The sequence below is a fragment of the Drosophila elegans genome, unplaced genomic scaffold, assembly GCF_018152505.1.
Source record: "Drosophila elegans isolate 14027-0461.03 unplaced genomic scaffold, ASM1815250v1 contig_208, whole genome shotgun sequence".
Taxonomy (NCBI): Eukaryota; Metazoa; Arthropoda; class Insecta; order Diptera; family Drosophilidae; genus Drosophila; species Drosophila elegans.
In genome coordinates, this window is record NW_024545578.1 from 10,424,502 (window position 1) to 10,451,610 (window position 27,109).

Here is a 27,109-nt window from a genome sequence, read left to right on the forward strand (position 1 = left end):
GGGGCATTCGGTGGAAAAAGACTGGAGTGTAACACTTTAAACAGGGCCTACGGTTTCCACACCCGAAAAGGATTTGTCAAAGCTGCCTTTTTCAAGTGGAGAACGGGAGTGAAGTAGACTCTCCTCCAGGCCAGACACAGTGGTCGTAGATGCCGCGCTGATTGTGCCCAGGAAATGTAATTAATTTCACATTTCTTCCATGCTTCAAGTTGGGCATAAGCGACCTGGAAGTACCGCGACTTACAGCGAGATTAGTAATTTATCGGCTTTTGTTACTAACCGAAAACGATTACTTAAATAACATGGATACAAAAAAAGTTTATTTAAGTTAAGTTTAAAGAGTTTAACAATAACCTTAACTTTTCCAACAATAAAAATTTTTGTAGCTTAAACATAACTCGGTGGCAGTAAAATTTTGCAATAGCATTCCAAACTTATTTTTATTCTACCTAAAATCGAATTTTCCATAAATCAATTCCTATATAACTCCATATAACTTGCACCTAAGGTATTTTTACTCAAATTTTTTATGTTAGCATATTTAGGTTCGATTAATACAAATTTAACAGCGTATAAAAAATATAATCAGTTTCAAATATATTTATTAATAAATTTTTAAGCCCTTAATATTTTTTAGCTATAATATAATTTTTCCATTATACAAATCATGAGTTTTTGTGCCATCTACCGGTTGTTTACACAACCTGCCATTTTACATTTACTTTACAAACTGCTTTTTTTGGCCACAAGCAGTTCCCTTGGCGCCAAAATGAAACACTTTCAAACGAAGCTCACATTTTAAATACTCATTTTATTTAGTTAATATAAAGCTATTTTTGACTGTAGCGCTGTCAACGTACGTTAAGCATTTAAAAAATCGTTAAGATGAATTTTCAGTGTCCGAGTGTGAGTTTGTATGGTATGGTTTTTCGACTGTGGGAAGTTTTGTGCTTTTTGCTGGATTAAAAGTAGAAAATCTAAATCGAAAAATACTTTACTGACATCCGCAGGCGAGACGGCCCTTCATTTGGTACGAACTTTGTACATTACAAGTTAAGAGCTATTCTAATCGAAAGTTAGTGCATTAAGTAGACCAGAATGGCGGCGATGGCGGTGGCCAGGAGGCCGGAAATTCCGGATCCCAGCATCGCAGCTCCGCCCGTCCGGCAGTAGTAATCACCGCAGTCCGCATCCGCAATTCCCCTGTACTTCTCCAGCACAGCGGACCACTTGCACAGGCCCACGTTGCACCAGTCCAGCTGGACGGCCTGCTGGTTCAGGAAAAATACCACCTTCTCGCGGTCCAGGTCCGTCGGACAGTCGTACTTCACGGCCACGAAATTGGAGGCAAACGGATCGATCAGACTGGTCTTCCAGCGACGGCTGGTCAAGCTGTCGTAGTTGTCAGCCCTCAGTTTGATATCGTCCTTTTTGATGCCCAACGCAGTGAGCAGGGTCAGCAGACCCGTGGAGTGCCCGAAATGAGCCACCACGTGCGGCGAAACGGGGTTGTTCAAATGGGTGAGAAGGTCCTGCACCAGGCGGCAATTGAGGCGTTCGTTTTCCGGGAACCCATAGCCCGATCCGTAGTAGTACTTGAGATCTTCCAGATACTCGAAGACAGTCACCTGCTCCGGCAGGAAGGCTCCGCACCAGACGCTGTTGCGGTCCACCTGTAATTTGTTCGACCAATTTAGAATTTTGTTGAGGGTAAAATATGTTTTTCACTAGAAACTCACGTTCCACGCCTGCTCATAGCGGCACATATCGTACATCAGCTTAATGTCCTCCTCCTCCAGGGTGTAAAGGAAACTGTTTGCCGAAAAACAGGTGTCAAAAGTTATACTCTCAAAGATATACTAATATTACCAAATTAATTTTACATAATTTCGCTTCCTCCATTAATATATAAAATGTAATTGAAAACACCAATTTAAGCACTGAATAAAAATAAACGCTTTTAACAAAAACAACAAAATATTCTGGTTTAATAAGCCATGTGATTCGCGTAGTCTAATAAGATTTATCCATTTTTATAGTTATTTATATAATTACTAAGCTACTTAATCATTCTAAAAGCCCAGAGTAAACCCTAAAATTCGCTTAACAAAACAACTTACCCCAATCGAGTGGATATATCCGCCAGGGTGTCATTGTACAGCTTAGATTGATGGAATTTTTCGTACTCAGAGCCCGCGCCTTTGTAGTTCACATCCTTGAACGACGAGCAGTAGTCATAGGGACGGAGCAGCAGATCCTGCTTGGGGATATCGACGGAGTGGGCGGAATTCAGGGAGCCAAAGAGTCCTTCGGCAAAGGCCTTGAAGCTTTCCGTGGTGCGCTGGGTGTCCGTGTGACGGAACTGGGTAAATTATGGGCAAGAACAAACTTTAAATATGTTCTTCTCTTGAGATTTTGAGATCGAAGCAAGCAAACTCACCTGATAATAGGTATCGTTGTAGACCGGGGGCAGCACACTTGGGTAGTAGCGCTGATACAGTTTGGCCGTGCCCCTGAGATCGTCGTAACCCTGGGTAGTCAGATACTCCTCCATATCGGGCGTTATGCTGCTGTTCCATTTCCAGAACTGGATGGCCAACAGATCGGTCTGGCACAGCTCATCCGTTTCCGGCTTGGTCTTGGCCACTTTATAGTTATTTATGATGAGATCGCGCAGCTAGCAAAGGAATATAGATAATAACATTGAATAATTTAATATATCCAACAAAACAAATCCTCCACTAATCAATAGTAAACTTAAGCTGAATACAAATGACTTATTTGTTCAGAATAATATTTGTCGTAAAATCGAATGGCCATAGCTCATAATTGCTTGTAATTAACTGCTTCCTTAATTGGCAGCTTGTGTACAAATGAATGGCTGTTTTGTCATAAACAATTTTCTTGAAAATTTTAATTCGTAAGCAAAGATAAAAAGTTTCACTCTCACTTTATAAAAATATCCGTTCTTATTTTATTTTTGCTTAAAAAGACTAGGTTTGTTTAGTGATATGTACAGAAAATGTTTCTATGTGACTTGGAATTTAATTAAATTAAAATGAAAATTGTTTGTTAACATTCATATTTAATTTATTTACAAATATTTTAAGTTATTTTATAAAGAAGTAATTACACTGGTCAACAAAAAAGTCTAATAATAAACGCCAATGGTTCTAATTAAGCCTAAAAAGGTTCTAAAGGCAAATCTTTGTGATTTTGACCAAGATATTTTTTTATGGTAGAAAGTTTACTACTTTCTTTATAATGCATTATTCCGTAAGATATATAGAACATACCTCGGCCACTCTGGGCGCCTTGTTGATCATGCTTTTCTTGGGCAGCCGAGTGCCGTGCCTGTGGAAGATCCACATCTTCTGGGGCTGGCAGCCGGGCACCAGGTACTGCTTGTCGATGTCCGTGCCCTTGACGATCTGGTAGGCGGTCTTCGAGGAGAACTGGCGGGTCTGGAGGCGGGAGGTGTCCTTGCTGAAGCAGTAGTCATCGCCTTGGGCGATGGCCACCAGTGGCAGCAGCAGGAAAATCAGCAGGCGCATTGCTCTGGGGAAATTCAGAGGGAATAAAAGGGCGGGTAAAGTCAGGTGGGCGGCGGAAAAAGGGTTGCTCGAACATTTAAGTGGCCCAGCCTTCGCTTGGGCGCATATCCTTGAACTGTCGTCCTGTCCACCAGGCCGTGGCTGCCCTAATGGACACGGCGAGTGTCATATGTGGAGGCCTCCTGGCAACCACCCACCTCAGACAGCGGATAGGTGTGGCATTTAAATTGCTTCGCTGGCGTCTGGCAAGGAACTTGGCAAGACAATCTGGGAGGGGCCCCACAGAATCGAATCGAATGGAAATCCAGTCGGAGTTCGGAGGAAATGCCAGCACACACGCACCCGCACTCGGAAAAAATAACTCTTTCAATCAGAAATCCATTGAGACATTTATTGTATTTGGAATATTTTATATTATTTAGAAAACTTTTCCCCGTGTAAGCTATCTAAATTTGTAATTTTATTTAAATTTGAAATCAAGAAATGAACCAAAATTCAAAACTTAATTGGACAATTCTTAGGAATTCTTTCTGTAACAAAGCATACAATAAATAATAATGCAAATAAAAAATTAAAAAAAAGAAAAATATTAAAACATTGATTCTGTGCGTATTAAACATTTTAAGATTTAAGATCTCAAACCTAACATCTAGTGATATTTTTTCTGAGTGCTCTGAACCGCCATGCAAAACTAACCTAACTCTAGCCCTAAAAATTAGGCTAATGATTTTCATTTTCGGTTGACCCCGCTGACAAATTGCTGCAGTTCTCCACGTGGCTTTTAGTCATCAGCACAAGTCCATCAACCGACAGCCAACCCCTGTCTCCACCTTCACACTCCTTCCTCAATTAGGTCAGGCCAACAAGTTGGGATTGCTCATAGATTGCTCATAAAAGATTGTAATGTTTCAATTTAGTGCCCGCATCCGACTTTGATTAATCAACCCAGAAATCCAGGGAATTTTGATGGGGATACAATAGCTCATTAACAGCATGAAACATGACCTGACTTTAGTGTTAACTCTAATCTGAATTTTGGGTGACAAGCTACCCCTTAACTTTACTTCTAAAATTCAACTGGAAAGAAAGTTACTTTCAAAATATAAAAATCAAAATGAGTTTGAAAAACAAATTGACTGGTTTATGGTGTAAGCACAAGCCTACGACAAATCAAAAGGCATTGGCCCTAGCTTTGTAAGTGTAAAGATATTAAATAAAGTACAAATCCGACAATACTGAAACCCACTAAAGGACATAGTTTATTATTTTTAATATTTTATTAAATAAGCCCTGATGCCCACAGTATGCCATCAGCTGCCACCTTTGGACTGGCGGCAGCTTTGGCTGTTGTTTATTATACCGATTGGAAAGTAATTGCCGGATGGATTCCCCTGTACAATACCAAATTTCCCAAACCAGAAGACCCAAAGAAAAAGAAGAAGTAAGAGATGATAAAATAGTGCTGCCCGGCTAATTATTTTTAGTCTTAGTTGCTTTAAAATCAAAATCAGACCCTTGAAAATCGTGCCTTCTGTGAAATATTATTGAATGAAACGTTTTTACTGGCTTTCAAAATTTTGTTTGTTTTTTTCGGTGCCTTTTGCGGTTTAATGTTTCTTGTGTTTTAGAAATGCATTTGGTGGAACACGCTTCCAAAAAAAATAAATGTTCTGCCAGTCAAAACACAAGCCGAAAGAACAACAAATAAATGGTTGCAGCAGCACCAGAAATAGATGAACCGAAATCCCCGGAAAGACCCCTTAAGCCAAAAAACTACATCTTGGAAACAAATTGGGGGTTTTCTGTTTACTATTTCGCCCCATCGATCGCTGGTAAATGCAGTTGGGCAACCTGTTGCAGAGATGGTATGGAATAAAAATAAAATGGATATGTGATACTAGCACACTGAAAAAATATATATAAATTCACCGTGATCTCATGTAGATATCAATTATTAATATTGATTATCTATTTTTGGTTTACCAATAGAATATTTGAATATACATAGTTAAAATCAAATCAAAATCACAACAATCATGTTCATTAATAAAAGTTATAATCTAGAATAGAAAATGTTCATAAAATCTAAAAATGGTTGCCGAATTTTCAAGTATAATTTGATTATATTATTTTGTCATTTATAATTAAAACCCCAAATAAACTTCGATGTCCATTATTTTTACAAACAATAGTAATATTTAATACTTTGGGATATGAAAAGTTTAGAAAATGTATATATTATATGTATATGCACATGATTAATTTTTTCTGTGTACATCAGTGACGTCACTGCCATAGCATTGACAGCTGCAATTAGCTTGTGAAATTTCCAATTACATATCCCATGTGCGGAAGGCCAAAAAGCGATCTGACACACGCATCTAATTTTGCTGCCTCCACTGCCATCTTTGCATTTTCAAGTGCAAATAATTGCCTCACATCGCATCCGTCGGATTGGTTGCACTTTTCTAGCTTTCCAGAGTCTCTCGATACTATACTACTACTATACGATCCGATCTGCGATCTGCCATCTGAGAATGAGACCCCCTCCATAGACACTCCCCTAATCAATTGAATGCCCCTCCTTTGTTTGCATTTTGAAGCCATTCCATCGGCATTTTTCTAGTTTTGTGTTTTCTCAATGCGAAATTAAAATTCCAATTTGGCTGCCTTCTCGTGTTTGCTTAGCTGGCTTTTATGAACTGGGGAAGCAAATTGCTCCAGCTTTTAACCCACCACCCTCTCATCCATTTGTAAAACAGATTCGCCAACTTGGAAAACTAATTTAATCTGGGAATGATATTTATTATTTGATATTTGTTTGAATTTTCTAGAAAAGTGTGCGTGACATTTGGCTAATTTGCCTGATTGTGTATAATGTATAAGCGACGCCCCTATTTATACACAGAAAATAATATAATTATTTGTAATTCATTTTTAATCATATTTAAATTTGTCAGGTGAGGTGATCAATTGCTGTTCTATACAAAATAGAATATAATTTCAACTCAATAAAAGCAATTCATAAACTTTTAAAGAAATCTTGGCAAATTATTAATTTTATTTAAAACTTTTTTTATAAAAAATGAGTAATAATATTTGTTTCTCTGTACCCTCTCTATTTAAAAAATTCCTAGTTTTCATATTTCTAAGAGATCTGCCCTCGTGCTGGTTTCATTTTGCGGTGCGGTTTTCGGTTTTTTTAGAGCATAACATAAATCAAAAGCAGAAATTTATGTTCAGTTCAGTTGCTGTTTCCACTTTGCCTAAATTATCGATATTTTTTTCTATTTATTTTTTGGTCTGTCTGCAACAAAAGTCATTGCCAGTGACTGAAAATCCAATTCATCATTTCACCAATTGGTTTTCCAGCGCACACTGATCGATCTGAGATCGTTGAACTTTTACGGGGAAATTAAATAATTTCGATTACGAAACAATTCGAAGATGTGGAGCACTGAATGCGCAGATACTTGCATCAATTGCTGGCCAAGTTAATTGAATACGCACGCAAACAGCTGGATTCAGATACAGATTTTGCGAGCGTTTTGTTAGCGTTTTTCGCAGTTGCCCGCGAATATTGTCGCGAATGAAATGTGAAAAGTGAAAGAAAATGCTAAAATCAAAGCTCTGAAACTACTGTGCATATTAATTAGCATATGTGTGCAAATGAGTGGCATGAGGAGAGCGAATGCCAGAATGCCAGGTCGACCAATTATCGTAATGATGCTCAAGCGCAATTCACTTAAAATCCCCGTCACGTCCCCGGATAATGGCGCATATATCATGCACACCATATAAAACCGAGAGAGATTACATATTTATGGCGAGTCTTGGGCGACCGGAACATCCATGTTCCGAGCATAACATAAAACATCGGGACTTAGGGCCGACAAGGCCACTATCTAGTTGTTATGCAGACATCGAATTTCTCCGGGGAAGCGGCGTTCGGAGCCCCGGATAATTCTAGGCTTGCCTTTGGGAATCTTTAATTAAAAGCTATACCCGAAAATTGTCTGGGAACATTAAGTATCTAATTTATTACCAGGGCCCCATGGCGACCTTCCCCATTACAAGTCCGATGGATGGGATCATGTCTGGTCTGCGTTTTGTTTTGTTGGAAAATATTTTGTAAAATATGCCGCCTGCTTGACCTCAGCGTGACAAGTGAGAAGTGTGGGTTGGGGGAGCCGTCTTGGAATTTTGAAAGAGTTTTCAAAACTATTTTTGGGATATTTGTTTGGCAGCCGGAATATCTGACGGCGCTCGAAAATAGAATTGCTTCATTTCTAATGATATATTAACTGATGGCCATTAAAAATCGAGAAAAGTGCTGATTGCCGCATGAGACTCTATTTTCGTCATCAAACAAGGAAGCCAAAGGAATAGAAAGGAAAGTGTTTCGGTTAAGGTTAAGTGAGCAATGGTGAATGCCAAAATTCTTTTGGCACCGTTTCAAGAGTGAAAAACTTTTGACAAATTCTGCAATTTATTTGAAACGAGTGGGGGAATTTCAAGAGCTAGGCGATCGAGAGAAATTCCCTCTCTCAATATATAAAACCGCTGATGAGAAATAAGCACTTGAACTTGTTTACGCCTTATAACAGTGCTCTACATTGCAAGTTTTGTAAAAAGCTTAGTAAACAAACAAACCTTAAAATTGTGCAACTTAGTTGAAGCGATTAAAAGCAAACACTCCTGTTCTTTAGAACCAATGAATTTTCAAGAGCAAACAAAAAAAGCTGCCCGGAAATCGTAAAAATAAAAATAGTCGAATACCTCTACATCTTTATCCTATATAAAGTATGTTTAATAAATTAACCTTTATGCGTAAAACTTATTAATATTATTGTCTTCAAAAAAAACATTAATCAAATAATTAGTTAAATACCAGTTTTATACTTTTTATAATAACGAAAAAATATGTAAGAGACTTTTTCAACAAAAACTTTATCAATCAAGTATTATAATACCAGAATATAAAAAAAGGCCTCGAGAAGGGCCAAGCAACTGCTTACAGCTTGTGCAATTTGGCTAAATCGATTTGAAGGGAGGGCAGATGGAAAACCAGCGCCATGGAAACCAGCGACCGAATTTCCCAAGAGCAAGTGATCGCGACAGAGAGCGGGAGCAAGAAAAAGGCAAAGAGGAAAAACAAGTTAGAGTCAATGTTCGTTGGCCTATAACCGGTTTTCTTTCAGCCCAATGTTTGTGTTTTTTTGCCTAGTTGGTAGTCGTAGTTGGCCCACATACTGGGCTGGATGGAACCTTCTCTCCCACGCCCCTCAGGTAGCCGCAAAGGCAAATAGCAAATGACCAAGTGTCAAGCATCGGCTATTGAAGCCGTCAACATATTCGGGCAGCCAAAAAACGCGCAAGAATTCCGAAAATTTTAGGGCTCAACCGCAAAATTCGAGATTTGTATGTGAGAGCGAGCGGGGTCTGAAAATAAATTAAATATTTAATGTGCCCCTGGGTCCTTGGAACGGGGAACATGGCGTGTCCAAGTGGGAGTCGCGTGCCCAGAGGACAAGCCATAAATCTGGTAATCCGCCGAGAGAGTTGGGACTCGGGAGTTGGCCAAAAGGAGCAACGACGACAAGACACTTGTGTCAACTATTTGTTTGCGTAATTTGCTTATCTTTGTGCTGCTATCCATTTTAATTGCACGAACTTAGATTAATCTCCGTGCGCTGGAGACCTAATTATTTTAAGCGCGTTCTTAAAACGCGTGCAAAACGCACTCGGCTCATTTAAATCACTCAGGTGATGCAAACAGCTGCCTGCCACCTGCTAATTTGATTGCTCAGCCAACGAAACGCAATTTGGCCACAAAAAAGATTTGATTTTAGCCTAGAACGTTGAACTTTTCATAGGGCTTGCTACACTGAGAAACACTAACTTTGAAGTATATACTTTCAAAGAAAGTATTGGTGTTTTTAAGACTCAGTTGTTAAAGACAATCAATACATAATATGATAAAAACACAGTTAATATTTTATTCTCAATTAATAACAACAACCTTCAAATAAAAATTTAACCTTTTAAGCTAAATTTTTTATTTAAAACAATGACTTTGTTAAAATTTTAGGGTCTCGATCGTATAAAATGTTTTTCTCTGTGTTTTTTTACCTCCAGGGCGAATAAAAATAAAGTCACACGCTGCGTGGAAATGGAGACCGAAAAAACTAAGAAAACAAGCAAAACCAAATTTGTTCCCAAAACTGATTAATGTAGCCACCTCAAGTTTCCAGCCTTTTTCATTCATATGCAAAATGTCGAATGGTAACAATTTAATACTATATTATTTCGCTGAGCTCATCACGAAATCGAACAAAAAAAACGTTATTTGTTTGTTATACAACAATTATAGATGTCCGCCGAACAGGTTCCCCTAAGCAATTCCATCTACATATTTGTGACTGAGAGTGACGAAAATAAATACAAACCGCAGGTGCAACTATAGAAATGTCTGGGAACGATAGATAGAGTGCATTCTAATGGTTCAATTAAGTACTAGATGATTGCCACTGCCAAAATGATCGAGAGAACTTCTTGGCACAAGTTATGTGAGTTTTATTCAAATGACAACAGTTAAGGCTTCATAAATTGTGCTGATGCATTATGCTATTATATGAATTCAGCATAATTTGTCGAGACGCAGACACACGCACCTATATGGGTAATTTAAATGCACTGGGTAAACAACTTGAGTTTGGCAGTTTTCTAACCGATTTAGGCGTTTTTAACCGCTCACGACGACGCGACCGCTGTACGTTCGAAATGGAACTAAAAATCGCGTCGGAACCGCGCTCCCAAGTTGCCTATCGATGTTCCTCTCTCTTTCTCTCGCCTTTATTCTCTCTCTTTCTCGCTCTCTCCCTCGCTCTGTTTTTCTTTAGAGAATTAAGGCGATAAGAGATTACAATATGTAAGCTCTTTGCGTAGGTGTAAAATCTCAGGTGAAAAGAAGATAACAACGGCAGCATACACAAGTTGTTCATAAAAATTATACACAAATATGTATAAGATGAATAACAAAACCTTTGTGGAAAACATATGATATTTAAATGTTTGGTTGGACAGTAAACATTACAACATTTTTAAATCTGGATTGTTAAATTTGTTTATATTATTTCTTATTTCTTTCAATAAAAATGAAAGTAGTTGTATTTTTATAACATTTGTTAATTGCTATCAGGTAAAATACATAGAATGTTTGTAAATATTTTCTCTGTTTAGGTCCACAGTTTAAGTTATCTAATTTTGATTTCGCTAAGTGGTATTTTCTGTAGATCATATGTATAAGCGTAAAGCCAAAACAATATGAACCACCGCGTAAATGTGTATTATCTCATATTAAGCAACATGACATTTCCATAACTTATTATCAAGAACAAAACAAATAACTCTGAGGCCTTATCAGCGATTTTTGTTGTTGTTAAAAAAAGGAATAATTTAAATTTTGAGGAAATTTAAAATAAAAAGTTATTAAAATCAAAACTTTTAATATGTGTCAGTCAACGATATGGTTCAAGTTAGAGTACACAATCCATAGCTATTCCTGATTATGACTTTTAACAATAGTTGACCACCAAAGTCAACCTCTACTAAGACAGACGTTCAAGTTTACTACCCAGCCGTCACTAATCACATTTGTCTGATAACAAAAAATACTACAAGAAACTAGCGATCCTTAGTATAGATTCGCTTGAAATATCATCGAATGTTTCCTTGCAGCAGATAAGTAATTGGCGCAGAACTCAAACAGTCCTTTTTGTGTGAAGATTAAAGCTTATAAGCTGATAAGAAGATGACAATTTCAAGTGCTACCGATCATTTAATGCCATTAAACGCCGTCAACGTAACCTTGATGACGCCGGTAAAGAACTTATTTGCGTCACATCTCGGGGGCCTTTAAATTAAAGGCATAAGGTAATACCCATTACTTTAAAGAAAGCCCTCACAAATTACAAATGAGTGCCCTATTATCGCCAATTGGGTTTTCGTTTTAAAAGGGTCTGGAAAATATCAAACTACTCATGAGAGCTTGATAAATCAATAGTACATGCTATGATTGCAAAGTGTTCAATTTTTTTTATAAATATTGAAAAGATTACAATATCAATTCTAGATCTGCAATAACAAATTTCTTACAATTGTTTTTTGAGTTATTAAATGTATATAGTGTATGTACAAAAATTAAGTTTTTACAAGGTTTGGTAGATGAAATAAATACACCTAATATAACATAATTTTTATGAATAATTACTTAATAAGATAACTTTAAAACTAATACAACAAAAGTATCAAAATAAAGCGTAAAAAATTTTCAAAATATTTGAAAACTATCGCTTTCTTGTTTCGAAAAACAAGTAACGGTGCAATTTTCAACATTGAAAAAAGTTGGAAGAAATAGTGTATATAATCGTTTTTTATTCCTTTTGGCTTGGAAGAGGGTTTTTTCAGCTGACTATATAAATCGGCCAACAGTCCAACTTTCGGTTGGCTAAATAAGAGCCTAACTACATTATTTAACCTTAGGGGCTTAAAGTTCGCGGTCGTCAATGATGACTAGTTTTCATCTCTAGGAGTGCTAGCAAAGCTGGCGGTACAATCGATAGTGCCTCGCACATATCGATACATCGTTTGCTGGTCCCTGCTTCAACAGACACACCACTAACGCTAACAGACGTTAAAATCCCCACACAAAAAAGATAGTTCTGGAATTTCGTAGTTTTAATTAATAATAAAAGCAAACTAAGCTAAACAAAGCAGCCAATGTGAGTCCCCTCAAAGCGGCCAGTCAGTGCGGCGATCGGTTAGAAAGAGTTAACTCACTAATTTCAATTTTTTCCGTATCACCCAAATCGGTGCTCTAAAAACTACGAAAAAGATGTCGGACTGGGACTCGGCTCCAACCGTTTTGCGAAAAAAGGCACCCAAATCCAACCTGAAGACGGAATCGGCGGTAAATAATGCGCGCCGTCAAGGAGTCGCCGTGGATACCCAACAGAAATGTGAGCGCCGGTTCCCCTGGCCCCCGACCCCAAAAGTGACCCCCCTTGCGAGCACACCACTGTCTAACCTAGAAGCACTCCTGCTGCATTGCGTGGCATTTGTTTTATTATTTGTGTCAACGCTCTGCTGATTTCACCAGTGCAGCCAACCTTTTACCACACGCTTGTAAATCCCCCATAGTAATACCCTATTTCTGCTCCCGTTTAGATGGTGCTGGCACCAACAAGCAGCATGTGACCACAAAGAACACTGCCAAACTGGACCGCGAAACCGAGGAGCTGCGCCACGATAAAATCCCACTTGATGTGGGCAAGCTTATCCAGCAAGGACGTCAGGGCAAGGGTCTCAGCCAAAAGGATCTAGCCACTGTAGGTTTTGAACCCCTTTAAAGAAAACCAAAGGAGATAAGGTCATTTGTCATTTTCTCCTTGATTTGGAGTCTGCTTTAAACTAACGTACCTCCCATAGATTTAAAGTTAGTTGAATTAACTAACTTACTATTTTTTCATAACAAAGTTAAAATTTCCATACTTAAAACGATCAAGTAAAAGATCATCTATTAGGAAAATTAACTTGGGCTTACTGGGGATTAGCTCGTTAGGTTAGAGCTCTGAGCTTATCCCCTTTTAGGTCATGAAACGCATTCCATTAAATATGTATATTGAATGCTGAAACTGTTGTTATGGGACTTTAACAGCAAATAAACTTTTAAGCTCGCGTAATATTTATTGAACAAAACTCCTTAACGACAAGACGGAAGATTAATTAGTTTAGGCAACAAACTTCTGAATCATAAGTTTATGGTTAGAAAACGTCCTCTTTGGTTAAATTGTTTATTACCAATTTTAAGTTCACTAAGCTAATGCTTTTTCCCTCCTAGAAAATCTGCGAGAAGCAGCAGGTTGTGACCGACTACGAGGCCGGACGCGGCATCCCCAACAACTTGATCCTGGGCAAGATGGAGCGCGTTCTGGGCATGAAGCTGCGCGGCAAGGAGCGCGGCCAACCAATAGCGCCTCCCGGTAAGAAGTGAGACGATGCTGCCGCGTCTGCCGCCAGTGGTGCTCCACACACGACCACCTCAGCACGCAGCGCCCGGCAACAGAACCAACAACACCCGGATTCTGGAGGCTGGAGCACAGTGGGCGGCAGACGCAAATGAAGCATTATCGGGAGGCTGGCGAACCAAATCAAATCGGGTCAATCAGCAGCAGCTGCAGACGCAGCAACCCAGAGAAACATAGCAACCGAAGATCCAACTTATCACCACTATGAGCGCCAATTTCGCAATTGTTTGTTTCAAGCCAAGAAGTCAGCGGGAATCGCAGCGCTTGCCACTTGTCAATCTTTTTACCGATAAATTAACCATTGTAATTACCCAAAATACATACACTCACACACAAAAAGCACACAACCCGGATGCGGAAACGAAGACGGACGTGAACGTGAAACGCAACAGACTTATCTGATATTAACGCGCTCATAGCTTGGACAAGTGTTATTCGTTCATTTTGGCATTAGAGTTTGTTTTGAAACTTGATCTAACTTATGGAATTAAAGCCAACACATGTAAAGCATGGAAAAACACTCGAATTTCTTTCAATCTTCTTATCATCCAATCAGCCATACTCTAAATTTGCATGAAACACTCATTACCATCCAGCTAAAACCATTGAGCACACACATTAAACGATATATGCAAATTCTTAGAGCTTAGTCGGACTTTCCCCTTTTTGTAATTAATTGTGTAAGGGTCATGAACCGTACGTTTACTAATGCATTATACATATTATACAAGAAACATATGCTAAATGTATTTAGAAACATTTTCTAGTCTACAAAATATTTAAATATTTAAGCGATGGCAATTTCTCGATGTTTATTTATTTCCCACTGCCCAGACCTATTCCTCCGCAGCTAAAGATTGCGAATTGATGATATACAATACTTCTCCCATATATGTGTAGGAAAAGAACTTCTTTTTGCACGTGATTAACTCGTAATTATTGAATAAACGTTTTCGGCCATCTATAAACAATATTATTGGTAATAATGGCAATTTTATTGGGATGTCGAAATTGCTATGGCTAAGGAGCCGGGCTTAAAGTCAATAACAACTTTGGATTCTTTGCAGGTTTGTTTTGCTTACACTAAAGAGATTCCTGAAAATGATCAATATTTTGATTACTTCCTTCTAATTTTTAAACACATATTCAGAAGGACAAAATATTGAGACAAAATATACAATCACATAAACAATTAAATTAAATTATAAAACTGCAAAAATATATTTAAAAAGAAACTAAACTATTATTGGTCAGGACCGCCACTAAATAGTTTATATGCTATCAATGAAAATCATAGGCATTTTCAGTCATTTAAGTACCTACTATTAATTTATCAACACAATAGGAACTTTAATCAACTTCTTTGGCATAAAATTTGTTTTCAGGCCTCTTACAGTTTGAAAAATTGAAATTGGAAGATAATGGAAACAACATCTGCCGATAAATACTAATGTTCAAGCGAAGGCTACATCGGGGATTTCCTTGTCTGCGTTCTTCTGGATAAACAACTTGAGGGCTCGCTCGAAGTCCCACTCGGCTTCCTCAACAATCGATGTGCACCAGGTGGAAATGAGGCCGGTTACCTCTTGGAACAGAAGCAGCTTGTGGTCCTTCACGTCCAGGGAGTCCTCTTCCAACAAACGATCACTTGGGTCTGGATAGTTTACACTGAAAGCGTTTTTGATCATACTGCTCGAGGGTTTCATTATGTTTAGACGCTCATTTGTTATCTTCAGTCTGCGAGCTCTTCTACCCAAGCCCTGAAATGTTGTAAAATCAAAATTATTATAACTCCTTCTCTGTGCTGTATAATAATTTATTTGTTGCCTGCAATGCAATACCCTTGCCAGCACTGTCCGTCATTTACCTTATCAAATTTGTTAACTAACCTTTGACCAAATTGCTAAAAGCATAAAAATTCCCCTTAACGAGGTAACAAAAACTTTATTTTTAAATATCTACACTTTTAAACCTTTATGCCTGAACTAATTGGTTTTGTTAGTCTTGTTATGCTCATCTCTCAAATAAAACGATACCTTTCCTTAGATAGGTATATCACTCTACCTAACAGACCATCATAAAATACTTTTCTGCGTGTATATATAATAATAGTACCCTTCCACACACTTATAGTCGCATTATCAACATATGTACCACAGTGATTCTCCACTTACCAGGCCATCTCCATCGAACTTGACCACGAACTGCCGGCTAAAGCCCAGAAAGATATTACCGATGGATTTCGAGCCGCCAGGTGCCTCGTCACGGAGCAGACCGGTCACGTAGATTATCGCCGTTTGTCCATCGTAGTGCATCACGTCCGTCTGCAGGGAGTGGAAGTCGTGGCTGACCCGGGGCAGTGCCATCAGCACATCCATGATCTCGGAGAAGCCCACGTACACGCCATTGGCAGCATTCGACGGGTCATTTCTGTGCAGATTTCGAGCGTGCTTGCGGTATGCTGATATGCGCTGCATCATTGGGCCAGTTTGGTGGTTCTGGATCATGTTGTAGCTGTAGTTGCAAGTCAAGGTGAAGAGCGAGTCTTCGGAGTAGTATTTGCTCAGATTCCAGCGGTCCTCCTCACGCTCAAACTCCAGCAGATAGTTTTTGAGGAAGACTTCGCCCACCAACTCGTAGGCGCCTGTGTCGCAGAGGAAGTTCTTCTGCGGCGACTGGCCGGGATTTGTCTGCAGATCCACGCCATCCAAGGTGGTCAGCTGCGGAAACAGCTCCGTGACCGCCCGGACATACTCACTGGGCAGGCGGTAATTGCGGCAGAGTGGGTTCCCGTGGAGTACCAAGGATTTAAGCGGCAGCTCACCCAGAGACTTGATCATTGTCAGCTCAAACACCCAGTTGTGGCTCAGATCCACGGCACGCAGATTGCCCATCCGCCGGAGGACATGGGCCTTCTCCACGCCCAAGATCTTGTTTCGGCACAAGCGAATCTCCGAGCAGGTGGTCATAAACTGACGCGACGCCACCGACAATATGTGGGCCAAAACATTGGTCTTGCCCAGTGGCACCACCACATCCTGCAGACACTCGTTGGATTGGAACCGGTCGAGGTTGAGCAGCCGGTTTTGAGGCACATAGCAACGCTGGACAGCCTTCTGAATGCACTGCTCCGGGTCGACATGATGCTGTTTAAAAGTGGCCACGTTCATGCGCAGGTAGTAACTGACAGATCGCTCCTCATTTGAATTATTTGTCGACGGAACACACATCTCCAGCTTGAAATTATTCACCAAATGTGCAATCTGATCATAGCAATTGCGTACGAGGAATACGTGTTCTGTTTCTATATACTAAATAGATAAAATATAATTATTAGCCAAGATCTTCTGGAAAAATGACATATTCACCTTGTAGTAGCAGGGGTAGAACTCGCTCAAGCCCTGCTCCACGCTAATGAAGAAGTAGTCAAAGAACAAGTCCTTGCTGAATTCGTGATGCGGATCGGGTACCTTTTAAGAATAACGGTTGGGAAGCATATGGTCGTTTTCCGGCTTTATGATCACACCATGTGTTTATAACTGGGAAATCCTGGAAATTACCAGATAAACTCACCATAAAGGCATGCCAGTCCTGACTGTTCTCATACTCGGGCAGCTTCCACATGGTATTTGCGTCGAGTCGCGATCCATCCGTCTCCAAATCGATTTCATTATTCAGAGGGGAAAAGGCCTTGTGCAGCTTTTCAAAGGGCACACCATTCTGATGGGATGTTTGGTATCAATTATATGATGAAATTCGTATGGTGTGTGTATTACACTTACCACAACCTTGAAGTTCTTCTCCAACGACCTGATGTTTCCCGGAAAGTTGTTACTCCTAGCAATGGGATTTTTGTCCAGTTTCAGTTCTGTGGCTCGAAATTGCTCGAGGGCGCGGCACAAGCGATCGGCTGACTTGATCTAAGGACACACTTAATCCGAAGCTTAACTTCACTTAGGGGGAGCCAACTCACCTTGTTGCCACTCAGGTCCAGCAATGCATAGTCCACATTGGAGAACAGAGTCAGGGGACGAACATTGCGGATGTGGTTGTTAGACAATATGAACCCGTTCACCCGGAAGCTTGCGTGGTCGTTCCGTATCACCTGACACACGTTCATCAGAATGCTCGGATTGCCCAGGCTCACGACTATATTGCAGAACTCCGGACGGGCCCCAAAATTGTCCAGGTTGAGCAGTCCGCCCACGCCGTCTCTTTGCACCAGCCGAGTCAACAGCTGGCTGACCACCCGGGCGATGAGGAATGGCGGCGATATCTGGCTCACCCGGTACTCGGCCACGCCCAGCTGGACGCTGATGGGGATGGAGGCGCCTCTGTCCAGGCTGATGGTGAGATTCAGATTGAAGAGGTTGTCGATGGCCGCCTTGCAGTTGCGGACCAGAAAGGTATCCGCCCTGCTACCGTCCTACAAAATTCGGCACGGGCCGTTTAAAAGTCCATGTGTATGGAGGGGGTGTGGGATATACGGAACCCACCTGGTAGAACACCGGATAGAACTCTGCACCATCCACCGCATGGTACAGACCCTCCATGATCGCCTGCTTCGGATTCTCCAGGTAGTTCAGCTGACCTCGATGGTGCACGGTGATCTCGTTCCAGCTGGTACCCAGTACACGGTCGCCGTAGCTGGAGCAGTTGCTGAAGATCCGCGAGTCTGGATAGTCCAACTGGAGGGGCTCGGAGCCATCGCCAAAGTCCAGCACTCGAATCTGGCCTGGCATTGCGAAGAAAACACTAGTTCAATCAGAAGACCTTGCACTTGTGTTTCAAATCTTACGCCTGTTCATGGCTCACAGCGGGCAGTGTTGCAAAACGTCGGTGATATGTACTTTTCAAAAGTTTATTTCATTTTGTTGACCTCGGCAAGTCGAATTCTGAATACTCTATCTACATAAAACTCAAATTTCGTTTTTATAGCAGCTATGTCATATCTGAATATTGAAGAAATTATAATAAACACATGTCGACATTTACTATTATGTATGGCCGCGGTACTTTTCCAAATTCCGACTAAACTTAAGAGCTCTTTGTAAGGGTATAAAAAATCCGTTCGAAATGCACCAGATGCACAATTCGACTGCTCGCTGTGAATGTCGTCGAAAAACTGACGTCCACAAGAGGGCAGATGTTGTAAGTGCCTAAATTTCTGCCTGCATCGGCATTTTCTCCTTTGACAACTGAAACCCGATATCGCCAGCACTAAAATGACTCCTTAACTTAACAATTTTTAATCGTTTTGTTTGCTTAATGGCTACAAGTCTTTAGGAAAGATGTGGAGATGAGATGAGGGATGTAACTACTTCTTGGGTGTCTTCTTCTTGGCGCTGGTATTGGCCTCCTTCTTTCCCTGATAGAGACCCGTGTAGTAGCCGGACATGTACCAGGCCGTGAGCATGGCCACGAAGTCCTGCTCGCCGCCGTCGCTCTGACCGGCGATCATGGGCGGCACGGGTGGCATGGGCGGCATAACCAACCCTCCAGAGATTCGGCCCTTTCCGGATAACTTCTTCGTCTGGCCCGATGTGCCAGCGACAGCGGATGCCTTCGAGCGGTTCGCCTGCTCCGCGTCCTCCTTCTTGGCGACAAGGAACTGCTCGCGGCGCACCCTCTTGCCCCAGGAAGGCAACAGATCCAGGAGCAGCACCTCCTGCTCGTTCTCGTAGCCCAAGTAGCGGATAACGCAGGTGCCCTTGTCCTCGTTGATAGACACCACGGCGCCCTCGTAGTCCAGACCATCCACGTAGGTGGCACGGGCGTAGTCGCCCACCTTGACGGACAGTGGTTCGGGACTAATGGCTCCGCCAGTGGCCGAATCCTCTCCAGCTTCGTCAGCGGCTGCGTTCTCCTCCTCACGTTTGTTGGTGGAATCGGCCAAGCGGCGGGCCAGTGCCTCGCGGGCCAAGCCCACGGACTCGTCGTACGTCTTTACCAGCAGGGAGTCGTCCCACACGGCGGTGTTTGGTTCGTCAGACATTTTGGGTGGCTATCAAGTTTTCTAAAAGAAAAAACAATCTTCAGCTTTGGCGTTTAGCGAATTCTCACTGTGTTGGGCAACGCGGGCAAAGCACCTGCACTGTACAGCACTGGCCGAAATAAAATTATCGCTTAGGGGTGGACAAAATGTTTTTGACCTGCAAACGTTTTTCTTGCTAAAAAATATTCTGGGTATTCCCGGAACGACTGAATTTCTGAAAACTCAGCAGATATATACTGAAATTGGGTCAGTGAAATCAAAATTATAGCTGTAAAAAACTAATTAACAAATAATCGTTTAAGGAATACCCTATGTATATTTATGGTATATTTTTTTTTTAGTAAAGCGGTATAAAAAGTACACTTTTGGGAGCACTTCGGTATATTTTATACATATTTGCCATCTCTAGAAAAAAGCGAAAATCATCTTGAGTCCGTGCAAACCATTTAACAAAATAAGCGAAAAAGATGGCCACCGTGGAAACGCTGTACAAGGAACTGACCGCCGAATGGGCGAAGCGACCCCCGAACACCGCCAGATGCGGGCAGCTGCTGGATCAACTGAAGGTGGCCCTGGTGAAGATGGCCTTCCTGCCCACGGACGGTAACGACGCCCAGACATCCAAGAAGCAACTGCTGCTGGCCAGGAGCGTGCTCGAGGTGGCCGTGGAGCACAGCGTGCTCAGCAAGGACCTGCTCGCCTTCGAGCGCTACATGGCGCAGCTTAAGTGCTACTACTACGACTACGCGAAGATCATCGGCGAGTCGGAGAGCAAGTACAAGCTGCTGGGTCTCAATCTGCTATACCTCCTCTCCGGCAACCGGGTGTCCGACTTCCACACGGAACTGGAGCTGCTATCCGTCGATGTCATTCAGCACAACCAGTTCATCCGGCCCATTCTTGCCCTGGAGCAGTATATCATGGAGGGGCGCTACAACAAGATCTTCCAGGCCAAGTCGACGGTGCCCGCCGAGGTGTACAGCCACTTCATGGACCTGCTGGTGGAGACGGTGCGCGACGAGATCGGCGCCTGCATCGAGAAGTCTTACGACAAGATCTCCGCCAAGGATGCGGCCAAGCGGCTCAACCTGCGCGTCCCCGACGAGATTAAGGCGTTTGGCGAGAAGCGCCAGTGGAAACTGGAGGCCAGCGGTGACTACAGCTTCACGGACCGCAGCGTCAAGCCCAAGGAGCTTCTGCCCTCCGAGGAACTGGCCGAGCAAGTGCTCAGCTACGCCCGCGACCTCGAGATGATAGTCTAAGTCTAAAACAGTTTACGGCCTTTAATATTTGGTTAAGATACACCAGAGTAAAGTTAATAAATATAGTGCTTCTTTCTGAAACGTTCGAGTATAGTTTTAAAAAACATTGTGTGCTGAAGGAGTACCAAATATTAAAAAGGGGCTAACCTTATGTTTTTCTTTTGTCCTTAATAACAATAGATCCCTTAAAAAGTCTGCTCGTTGTTTCCATTGTTTATGATCACGATATTTTGAAAATCCCGTGATTCATTAGAAATCACTGCTGCTACTTAGTGTGACCACTTTTAGTCCAATTGGGAAAGGGATTTGTGGAACTCTGTGCGACGGTCACACCAGCGCGAACGACAGCGGAGACAAAAATTTTCGCTCTGCGATTATTTGTAAAACATTGCTTAAAAAGCAAATAGAAGAAATTTTAGCATAATCCACGCCATGGCCTGCAACGCTAGCAAGACGTCGCTTCTGCGCGCCATCGCCGTAAGTCTCGACTTAACCAACAAAAGTTACGGCAGCCAATCCTCCCAGCGGAGGCTCGTGTTACGTAAAACACCTGAAGTTGCCATCTAAACAATGTCGAATATAACAAGAATTATGAACACCCCGTCCTGTTTTCCGGCAGAAACGAGGCTACGCCACCTGCCCCCGTCCCGTGGGCGACCTGTCGGCCGTCAATGTGAAGGTGCTGGAGAACAAGCTGGTGGTGGCCACCGCTGATGCCACTCTCCCCGTTTCCCGCGTGTCCCTGGTGCTGGGGTAAGTCCTTGTTTCAGTAGCTGATCCTCACGAGTACCACAATCCCTCCATTGCAGCGCCGGATCCCGCAACGAGGCCTACGACACCCAGGGCGCCTCGCACCTGCTCCGTTTGGCCGGAGGATTGAGCACACAGAACTCGTCCGCCTTCGCCATCGCCCGCAACATCCAGCAGGTGGGTGGTACCCTGACCACATGGGGTGACCGCGAGGTCGTCGGCTACACTGTGACCACCACTGCCGACAACGCCGAGACCGGGCTCCGCTACCTGCAGGACCTCCTGCAGCCTGCCTTCAAGCCCTGGGAGCTGACCGACAACGCCAAGACGGTGGTCAACCAGCTCAACGCCGTCTCCACGGAGGTAAGTCCGCATTCCAAAAACTAATGGCTTACTATGCCTTGTTTCCTTGATCGTTATTTAGTCGACGTCCCCACAGAATAACTCATCGAACGCTTCTTTATGTACCTTGGTCTATATTAATCCTATTCATTCTTTGCAGCAACGCGCCATTGAGCTTGTCCACAAGGCCGCCTTCCGCAACGGCCTGGGAAACTCGATCTACTCGCCCCGCTTCCAGTTGGGCAAGCTGTCCTCCGAGAGCCTGCTGCACTACGTGGCCCAGACCTTTGCCGCCGGCCGAGCCGCCGTCGTGGGAGTGGGCATTGATAACAACACTCTGGCGGGCTTTGCCCAGACTCTGCAGTTCCCCAGCGGAGGCGGCAAGGCTGCCTCGGCCAACTGGTACGGCGGAGATGCCCGCAAGGACACGACCGGACACCGTGCCGTCGTGGCCGTGGCTGGACAGGGCGGTGCTGTCTCCAACCACAAGGAGGCGCTTGCTTTCGCCGTCCTGGAGCAGGCTCTCGGCGCTAAGGCGGCCACCAAGCGCGGCACCTCGGCCGGACTCTATGGCGAGGCCGTCAACTGCGCCGGCGGCGCTGGAGCCCATGTCAAGGCTCTGAACGCCAGCTATTCCGATGCCGGCATCTTCGGCTTTGTTGTCTCTGCTGATGCCAAGGATATTGGCAAGACCGTGGAGTTCCTGGTGCGCGGTCTGAAGTCCGCTTCGGTGTCCGATAAGGATGTGGCTCGCGGCAAGGCTCTGCTGAAGGCGCGCATCATCTCGCGGTACTCGTCGGACGGCGGTTTGATCAAGGAGATCGGTCGCCAGGCGGCACTCACCCGGAATGTGCTGGAGGCAGACGCTCTGCTCAGCGCCATCGATGGTATCTCGCAGTCGCAGGTTCAGGAGGCGGCCAAGAAGGTGGGCAGCTCCAAGCTGGCCGTCGGCGCCATCGGCCACCTGGCCGGCGTCCCCTACGCCTCCGATTTGGCTTAAGTAGATAAGCACCTGTACATCTGTTAACCGTAATGTAACGACTAAATAAACCTGTTGAAGGGAACGATCCGCGAACGTAGATACTTATAAATCCTACTTTAATTGGTGTATAAATAATTAAACTTTGGGTTAACGACAGACAGACATTCCACAAAGGTCATAATATAAAGCAATGACGTATATAACAGTTGGAATAGTTGGCGGCCTAGACCAAGACCACCACGATAATGGCGACGAACAAGGCGATAATAACCAGCCAGTAGCCCCAGGTGCTGTCCCGCCGGTTAACCTGCCCAATGCTCTGGGTTTCCCGTTGCACACCCATCTCCACGCGGTCCATGGCGTTGGCCAAGTTGTCCAGGATGTCTGAAAAGTGAGAGGGGTGAGCAATGGCTGTGCAGGGATCGGGTTACACCCACTATTCTGATCCTCCACCTCGTTGCCCAGTTGCGTGGCCAGTTGGCGCTGCCTGGACAATGTGGCTGATAAAACCTCGAGTCCTTGGTTCTGTTGCTCCAACATCTCGATCTTCCGCTGCTTCAGGGCTTCCACGTCCAAGGCCGTGTCTCGCGAAGAACTGCCCTGACCCGAGACGAGGTCCTGATCCTGCCAAACGGATCCGGAGGCGGAGGCGGCAGTCACCACATTGGATCGCGAGCTGTTAGTGAACTTCTCCCGGATCTCGCGCAGCTGCGAGGTGAGTCGGTCCCAGTCGATGCGCCGCTGCTGCAGCTCTTCCTCCGGACTCGTCTCCCAGGTGATGGCGTTGTCCAGGACAACCTTCAGGTGCTTCATGTCCTTGGACAACTGCTCTAGACCGGACTCAATACTGGCCGTCAGTTGGTCGTACTTGCTCGTCCGATTAAGTCGATTGAGCTGCTGGCGCTGGTTCAGGTGCACCAGCAGCTGGTGGCGCAGTCGTTCGCATCCCTCATATTCAATGTCCCAGGAGTCGTGATCTACCAGAGCCATTGTTCCGGTTTAGCTGTGAGTAATGTAGTTATCAAAAAAAAAACTACGTCTCTAAGGAAGCCACACAACAAAAACAGCAACAGAGCAACAGCTGATTGCTGGTGGCAATTCGAGGACCAAGAAGTGAACGAGTGTAGGGTCACACTAATCTTAAGGTTCGCTTGGAAATAATAAACAAACTGTGTTTACAATAATTAAATAATTATCTCTATCGGAGTAGGATAAACAAAAAACATACCAAGTAAATTTATTTTTTTGCGGAAAACGGGAATCTCCCCTTAACAAAATGTGACCCATTTTAAAAGTTAAATCTGGTCTCTCCGAAAGTCGTCAATATGATGTATGTATGTTTATTTATTTACAAACTACTCCGGAATTAAGAAATGTTTTCAAAATTACTTCCTGTTGTGTTTCTGTACACTGGCCGCCGAACATATCGCATTTTTTCAAAAGTTTACTCTATTCCAAAGAGTAGTAACACACTCGCAGGCCATTTGCTGAAGGTTCCGATCGTTAATCCACAGGAAAGATGTCTTGGAACGCACATTGTTATTCGGCACACTAGAGACAGGTTCTACATCGATATTGCTGGAGTTCGAGCGGAGCTAAATTATTCCCTTAAAGATGGTGTAATGACAATCCATAGCACCAAAGTTCCAAAGGAGTTGGGAGGACAAGGCATCGGAAAGCTGTTGGCGAAGGCGGCGCTGGACTACGCCTTATTGAATGGACAATTTATTGTTATCAAGTGCCGATTTGTTCAGCACTATATTGACAAATATGAACCACAATACGCGAACTACATACTGGACAAATAAATAGTTTATTTCGACTTTATGCAAATTTACAAAATAAAAATGAAAACAATAGATTCGCAATAATTTAAGCAAATACGTGTTAGTTGGTCACTTGATTAAGTTTGGGCTATAGTGTCAAAAACAGTTGCGGTCAAAATAATAATAGTCCAACCGCCCCTCATCTTTAAATGTTTGTAATTGTTGGTTTTCTTGTCCAGATCATGCTAGGTTGACTATTTTATTATATAAGACTATTCTAGTTAAAAACAAAAGAAATTCTTAATAATTTGTAGTTTATTTTATTGAGATCAACAATTTTCTGACTTGAATGTTTTCAAATTAAATTTAAACTTTGGCTTTAACAAAAAACTTAGCAAACATACCCGCTTGTTGTATGATATAAGTGTGACCAGTCCTTATTTTGCAATAGGCCTTGCCAGACTGCACCCACGCAATCCGATACGATAGTTGTGACTAGAATAGAGAAGCAATAGTCACGGTATTTTAAAGTGAGAATCCACCCACACACGCACATATTTCGTTACGATAGATGTGATTTGACAAGTGAAAAGAGTCACTTTTATTAAAAAAGTGATGAAAAATGTGCAACATATTTAAAAGTGAAGTCAGATTCCAAGTACCTATGTACTCATTGTAAATGGATTTGAAGATTATAAATCAAACTATCTGCCGGCCGGTATTTTGGTGAGGCTAGTTTCCGTTCCTTATTTACAATAACTCGAGCTAGCAATAGAATGCCAACTGTATAACTAAAAATCCCATGTTATTTAACCCTTGCCGTTCATTTATATTAATTAAACCGCGAATGCCCGTGACAGCCCGCCAAAGCCGTGACTGGTGACTGTGAAATGCTCGCGACAAGTAACAGGTACGCAACTATCGCCCATCCCTAACTCACACGTACACACAATTTAGTCGTGATTTCTATTTTATTTGTTTCAAATTACAGCTAAAAAGGAAACAAATCGCGACCGAAAACCGCTGGCCACAATGCCGAGTGCCTGTTTAACCGTCCGCGAGCATTCGAATTAAGCGGAAGCGAGTGCGGCCGCCGATTTCAGCGTTTTCCGCCCGGGAGTGGGAGATCGGAAAATCCGCAGCAGGGCAAGCCACAGTCCGCAATAAATAGGGATATAAGCTATAGTTAGTAACATAAAGGGAAGTTCAGTTCCACACAAAGTCGGGGGCCAGCATGGAGCGGCGCGTGAAGCTGAAGACCATCAATCCGCACATCACGTGCAAGATTTGCGGGGGCTACTTCATCGATGCCACCACGGTGACGGAGTGTCTGCACACATGTAAGTTGGCCCCGCACCAGCATGGAGCAGCACCTGCCCAATAACGCAAGTAATTTGTCCTTTCAGTCTGCAAGAGTTGCCTGGTGAAGCACCTGGAGGAGAAGAAAACCTGCCCCACCTGCGACAACATCATCCACCAGTCCCATCCCCTGCAATACATCAGCTTCGATCGCACCATGCAGGACATCGTGTACAAACTGGTGCCGAAACTGCAAGAAGGTTTGTCCTGAGTCCAGTCATTCGTTCCGGCACCCATTCTAAGCCAACCTCAAATCGTTCCAGATGAATCGCGCCGGGAGCGGGACTTCTACAAGAGCAGGAACATGCCGTGCCCCAAGGACATTACGCAAAACCACGAGGACGACAACGAGAAGGTGATGGACGCCCACGCGGAGTCCGACTTCCATCGCCTGGACGAGCAGGTGAACGTGTGCCTGGAGTGCATCAGCAATAACTTCAAGAACCTGCAGAGACGCTTCATCCGCTGCAGCTCGCAGGCGACGATAACGCATCTCAAAAAGCTGGTGGCCAAGAAGATCCTCAACGGCATTGAAAAGTACCGAGAGGTGGGCTCCGTTGCTGAAACTGCTATCTGTTTCACTTTTTATACTGTACTAAAATCACATCTAAACATTCACAGATCGACATTCTGTGTAACGAGGAGCTGCTCGGCAAGGATCACACGCTGAAGTTCGTCTACGTGACGCGCTGGCGCTTCCGGGATCCTCCGCTCCGGCTGCAGTTTCGTCCGAGGGTCGAGCTCTAACCACTGTTTAGTATAATGCCACAACAAATGATCTATTTTTATAATTTATTGACAAAGCGTAAATATCGTAATTAGGAGAGAGTCGCTAGTGTTAGTCCCCCAAACCATGTGTGTATGTGTAAATGTGCATGTATAAAGTCGTAATTATATGGTTATCCCTCCTAGGATTAAGTAACTTCCTCTCCTTAACTCGTGTGACACTTTTTCTGCCGCCGTCTTCGCTGCATTTGCTCATGATTTAATCAACTTTCTCCGTTTGCAATA

At 43.1% G+C, this 27,109-nt stretch overlaps 10 protein-coding genes across 14 annotated transcripts; 6 read left to right on the forward strand and 4 right to left on the reverse strand.

Moving 5' to 3' along the window:
• Nucleotides 1-791: 791 nt before the first annotated feature.
• On the reverse strand, nucleotides 792-10,338 carry LOC108146872 (multiple inositol polyphosphate phosphatase 1). Its single transcript, XM_017273101.2, has 6 exons — nucleotides 10,229-10,338; nucleotides 3,297-3,558; nucleotides 2,441-2,677; nucleotides 2,121-2,362; nucleotides 1,740-1,812; nucleotides 792-1,673 (listed from the first exon to the last, which is right to left on the reverse strand). Exons 2-6 carry the CDS (start codon nucleotides 3,552-3,554, stop codon nucleotides 1,077-1,079), a joined length of 1,407 nt encoding a protein of 468 aa, XP_017128590.1. The 5' UTR covers nucleotides 3,555-3,558; nucleotides 10,229-10,338; the 3' UTR covers nucleotides 792-1,076.
• Nucleotides 4,536-5,129, forward strand: LOC108146873 (cytochrome b-c1 complex subunit 10). 2 transcript variants are annotated; one of them, XM_041708163.1, is made up of 3 exons: nucleotides 4,536-4,748; nucleotides 4,843-4,995; nucleotides 5,045-5,129. In XM_041708163.1, the coding sequence occupies exons 1-3, from the start codon at nucleotides 4,669-4,671 to the stop codon at nucleotides 5,100-5,102; spliced, it is 291 nt and encodes a 96-aa protein (XP_041564097.1). In that variant the 5' UTR covers nucleotides 4,536-4,668; the 3' UTR covers nucleotides 5,103-5,129. The 2 variants fall into 2 exon arrangements, with proteins under 2 accessions (XP_041564097.1, XP_017128592.1); XM_017273103.2 differs by having other exon boundaries at nucleotides 4,546-4,748; nucleotides 4,858-4,995.
• Nucleotides 10,339-12,207: 1,869 nt separating the features above from the next.
• Nucleotides 12,208-13,646, forward strand: LOC108146833 (endothelial differentiation-related factor 1 homolog). The gene is made up of 4 exons (XM_017273029.2): nucleotides 12,208-12,337; nucleotides 12,451-12,574; nucleotides 12,783-12,943; nucleotides 13,456-13,646. Exons 2-4 carry the CDS (start codon nucleotides 12,451-12,453, stop codon nucleotides 13,606-13,608), a joined length of 438 nt encoding a protein of 145 aa, XP_017128518.1. The 5' UTR covers nucleotides 12,208-12,337; the 3' UTR covers nucleotides 13,609-13,646.
• A 1,321-nt stretch (nucleotides 13,647-14,967) lies between these two features.
• LOC108146831 (nuclear RNA export factor 2) lies at nucleotides 14,968-18,785 on the reverse strand. 2 transcript variants are annotated; one of them, XM_017273026.2, is made up of 8 exons: nucleotides 18,441-18,785; nucleotides 18,139-18,377; nucleotides 17,616-18,068; nucleotides 17,425-17,562; nucleotides 17,216-17,362; nucleotides 17,011-17,112; nucleotides 15,817-16,953; nucleotides 14,968-15,402 (listed from the first exon to the last, which is right to left on the reverse strand). In XM_017273026.2, exons 1-8 carry the CDS (start codon nucleotides 18,448-18,450, stop codon nucleotides 15,097-15,099), a joined length of 2,532 nt encoding a protein of 843 aa, XP_017128515.1. In that variant the 5' UTR covers nucleotides 18,451-18,785; the 3' UTR covers nucleotides 14,968-15,096. The 2 variants fall into 2 exon arrangements, with proteins under 2 accessions (XP_017128515.1, XP_017128516.1); XM_017273027.2 differs by having other exon boundaries at nucleotides 18,139-18,785.
• Nucleotides 18,786-18,875: 90 nt separating this feature from the next.
• On the reverse strand, nucleotides 18,876-19,733 carry LOC108146832 (survival motor neuron protein). Its single transcript, XM_017273028.2, has one exon. The coding sequence runs from the start codon at nucleotides 19,635-19,637 to the stop codon at nucleotides 18,960-18,962; it is 678 nt and encodes a 225-aa protein (XP_017128517.1). The 5' UTR covers nucleotides 19,638-19,733; the 3' UTR covers nucleotides 18,876-18,959.
• Nucleotides 19,734-20,032: 299 nt separating this feature from the next.
• LOC108146608 (26S proteasome non-ATPase regulatory subunit 8) lies at nucleotides 20,033-20,980 on the forward strand. Its single transcript, XM_017272655.2, has one exon. The coding sequence runs from the start codon at nucleotides 20,105-20,107 to the stop codon at nucleotides 20,897-20,899; it is 795 nt and encodes a 264-aa protein (XP_017128144.1). The 5' UTR covers nucleotides 20,033-20,104; the 3' UTR covers nucleotides 20,900-20,980.
• A 224-nt stretch (nucleotides 20,981-21,204) lies between these two features.
• Nucleotides 21,205-23,070, forward strand: LOC108146891 (cytochrome b-c1 complex subunit 2, mitochondrial). The gene is made up of 4 exons (XM_017273127.2): nucleotides 21,205-21,376; nucleotides 21,519-21,652; nucleotides 21,709-22,012; nucleotides 22,152-23,070. Exons 1-4 carry the CDS (start codon nucleotides 21,332-21,334, stop codon nucleotides 22,989-22,991), a joined length of 1,323 nt encoding a protein of 440 aa, XP_017128616.1. The 5' UTR covers nucleotides 21,205-21,331; the 3' UTR covers nucleotides 22,992-23,070.
• Nucleotides 23,071-23,072: 2 nt separating this feature from the next.
• On the reverse strand, nucleotides 23,073-24,080 carry LOC108146892 (syntaxin-8). 2 transcript variants are annotated; one of them, XM_017273128.2, is made up of 2 exons: nucleotides 23,427-24,080; nucleotides 23,073-23,357 (listed from the first exon to the last, which is right to left on the reverse strand). In XM_017273128.2, exons 1-2 carry the CDS (start codon nucleotides 23,961-23,963, stop codon nucleotides 23,121-23,123), a joined length of 774 nt encoding a protein of 257 aa, XP_017128617.1. In that variant the 5' UTR covers nucleotides 23,964-24,080; the 3' UTR covers nucleotides 23,073-23,120. The 2 variants fall into 2 exon arrangements, with proteins under 2 accessions (XP_017128617.1, XP_017128618.1); XM_017273129.2 differs by having other exon boundaries at nucleotides 23,411-24,074.
• A 93-nt stretch (nucleotides 24,081-24,173) lies between these two features.
• LOC108146893 lies at nucleotides 24,174-24,841 on the forward strand. Of its 2 annotated transcripts, none has more exons than XM_017273131.2 (2): nucleotides 24,174-24,303; nucleotides 24,417-24,841. In XM_017273131.2, exon 2 carries the CDS (start codon nucleotides 24,596-24,598, stop codon nucleotides 24,779-24,781), a length of 186 nt encoding a protein of 61 aa, XP_017128620.1. In that variant the 5' UTR covers nucleotides 24,174-24,303; nucleotides 24,417-24,595; the 3' UTR covers nucleotides 24,782-24,841. The 2 variants fall into 2 exon arrangements, with proteins under 2 accessions (XP_017128620.1, XP_017128621.1); XM_017273132.2 differs by having other exon boundaries at nucleotides 24,488-24,841.
• Nucleotides 24,842-25,665: 824 nt separating this feature from the next.
• LOC108146955 (polycomb group RING finger protein 3) lies at nucleotides 25,666-27,079 on the forward strand. The gene is made up of 4 exons (XM_017273210.1): nucleotides 25,666-26,079; nucleotides 26,146-26,298; nucleotides 26,362-26,645; nucleotides 26,720-27,079. Exons 1-4 carry the CDS (start codon nucleotides 25,974-25,976, stop codon nucleotides 26,843-26,845), a joined length of 669 nt encoding a protein of 222 aa, XP_017128699.1. The 5' UTR covers nucleotides 25,666-25,973; the 3' UTR covers nucleotides 26,846-27,079.
• Nucleotides 27,080-27,109: the final 30 nt, after the last annotated feature.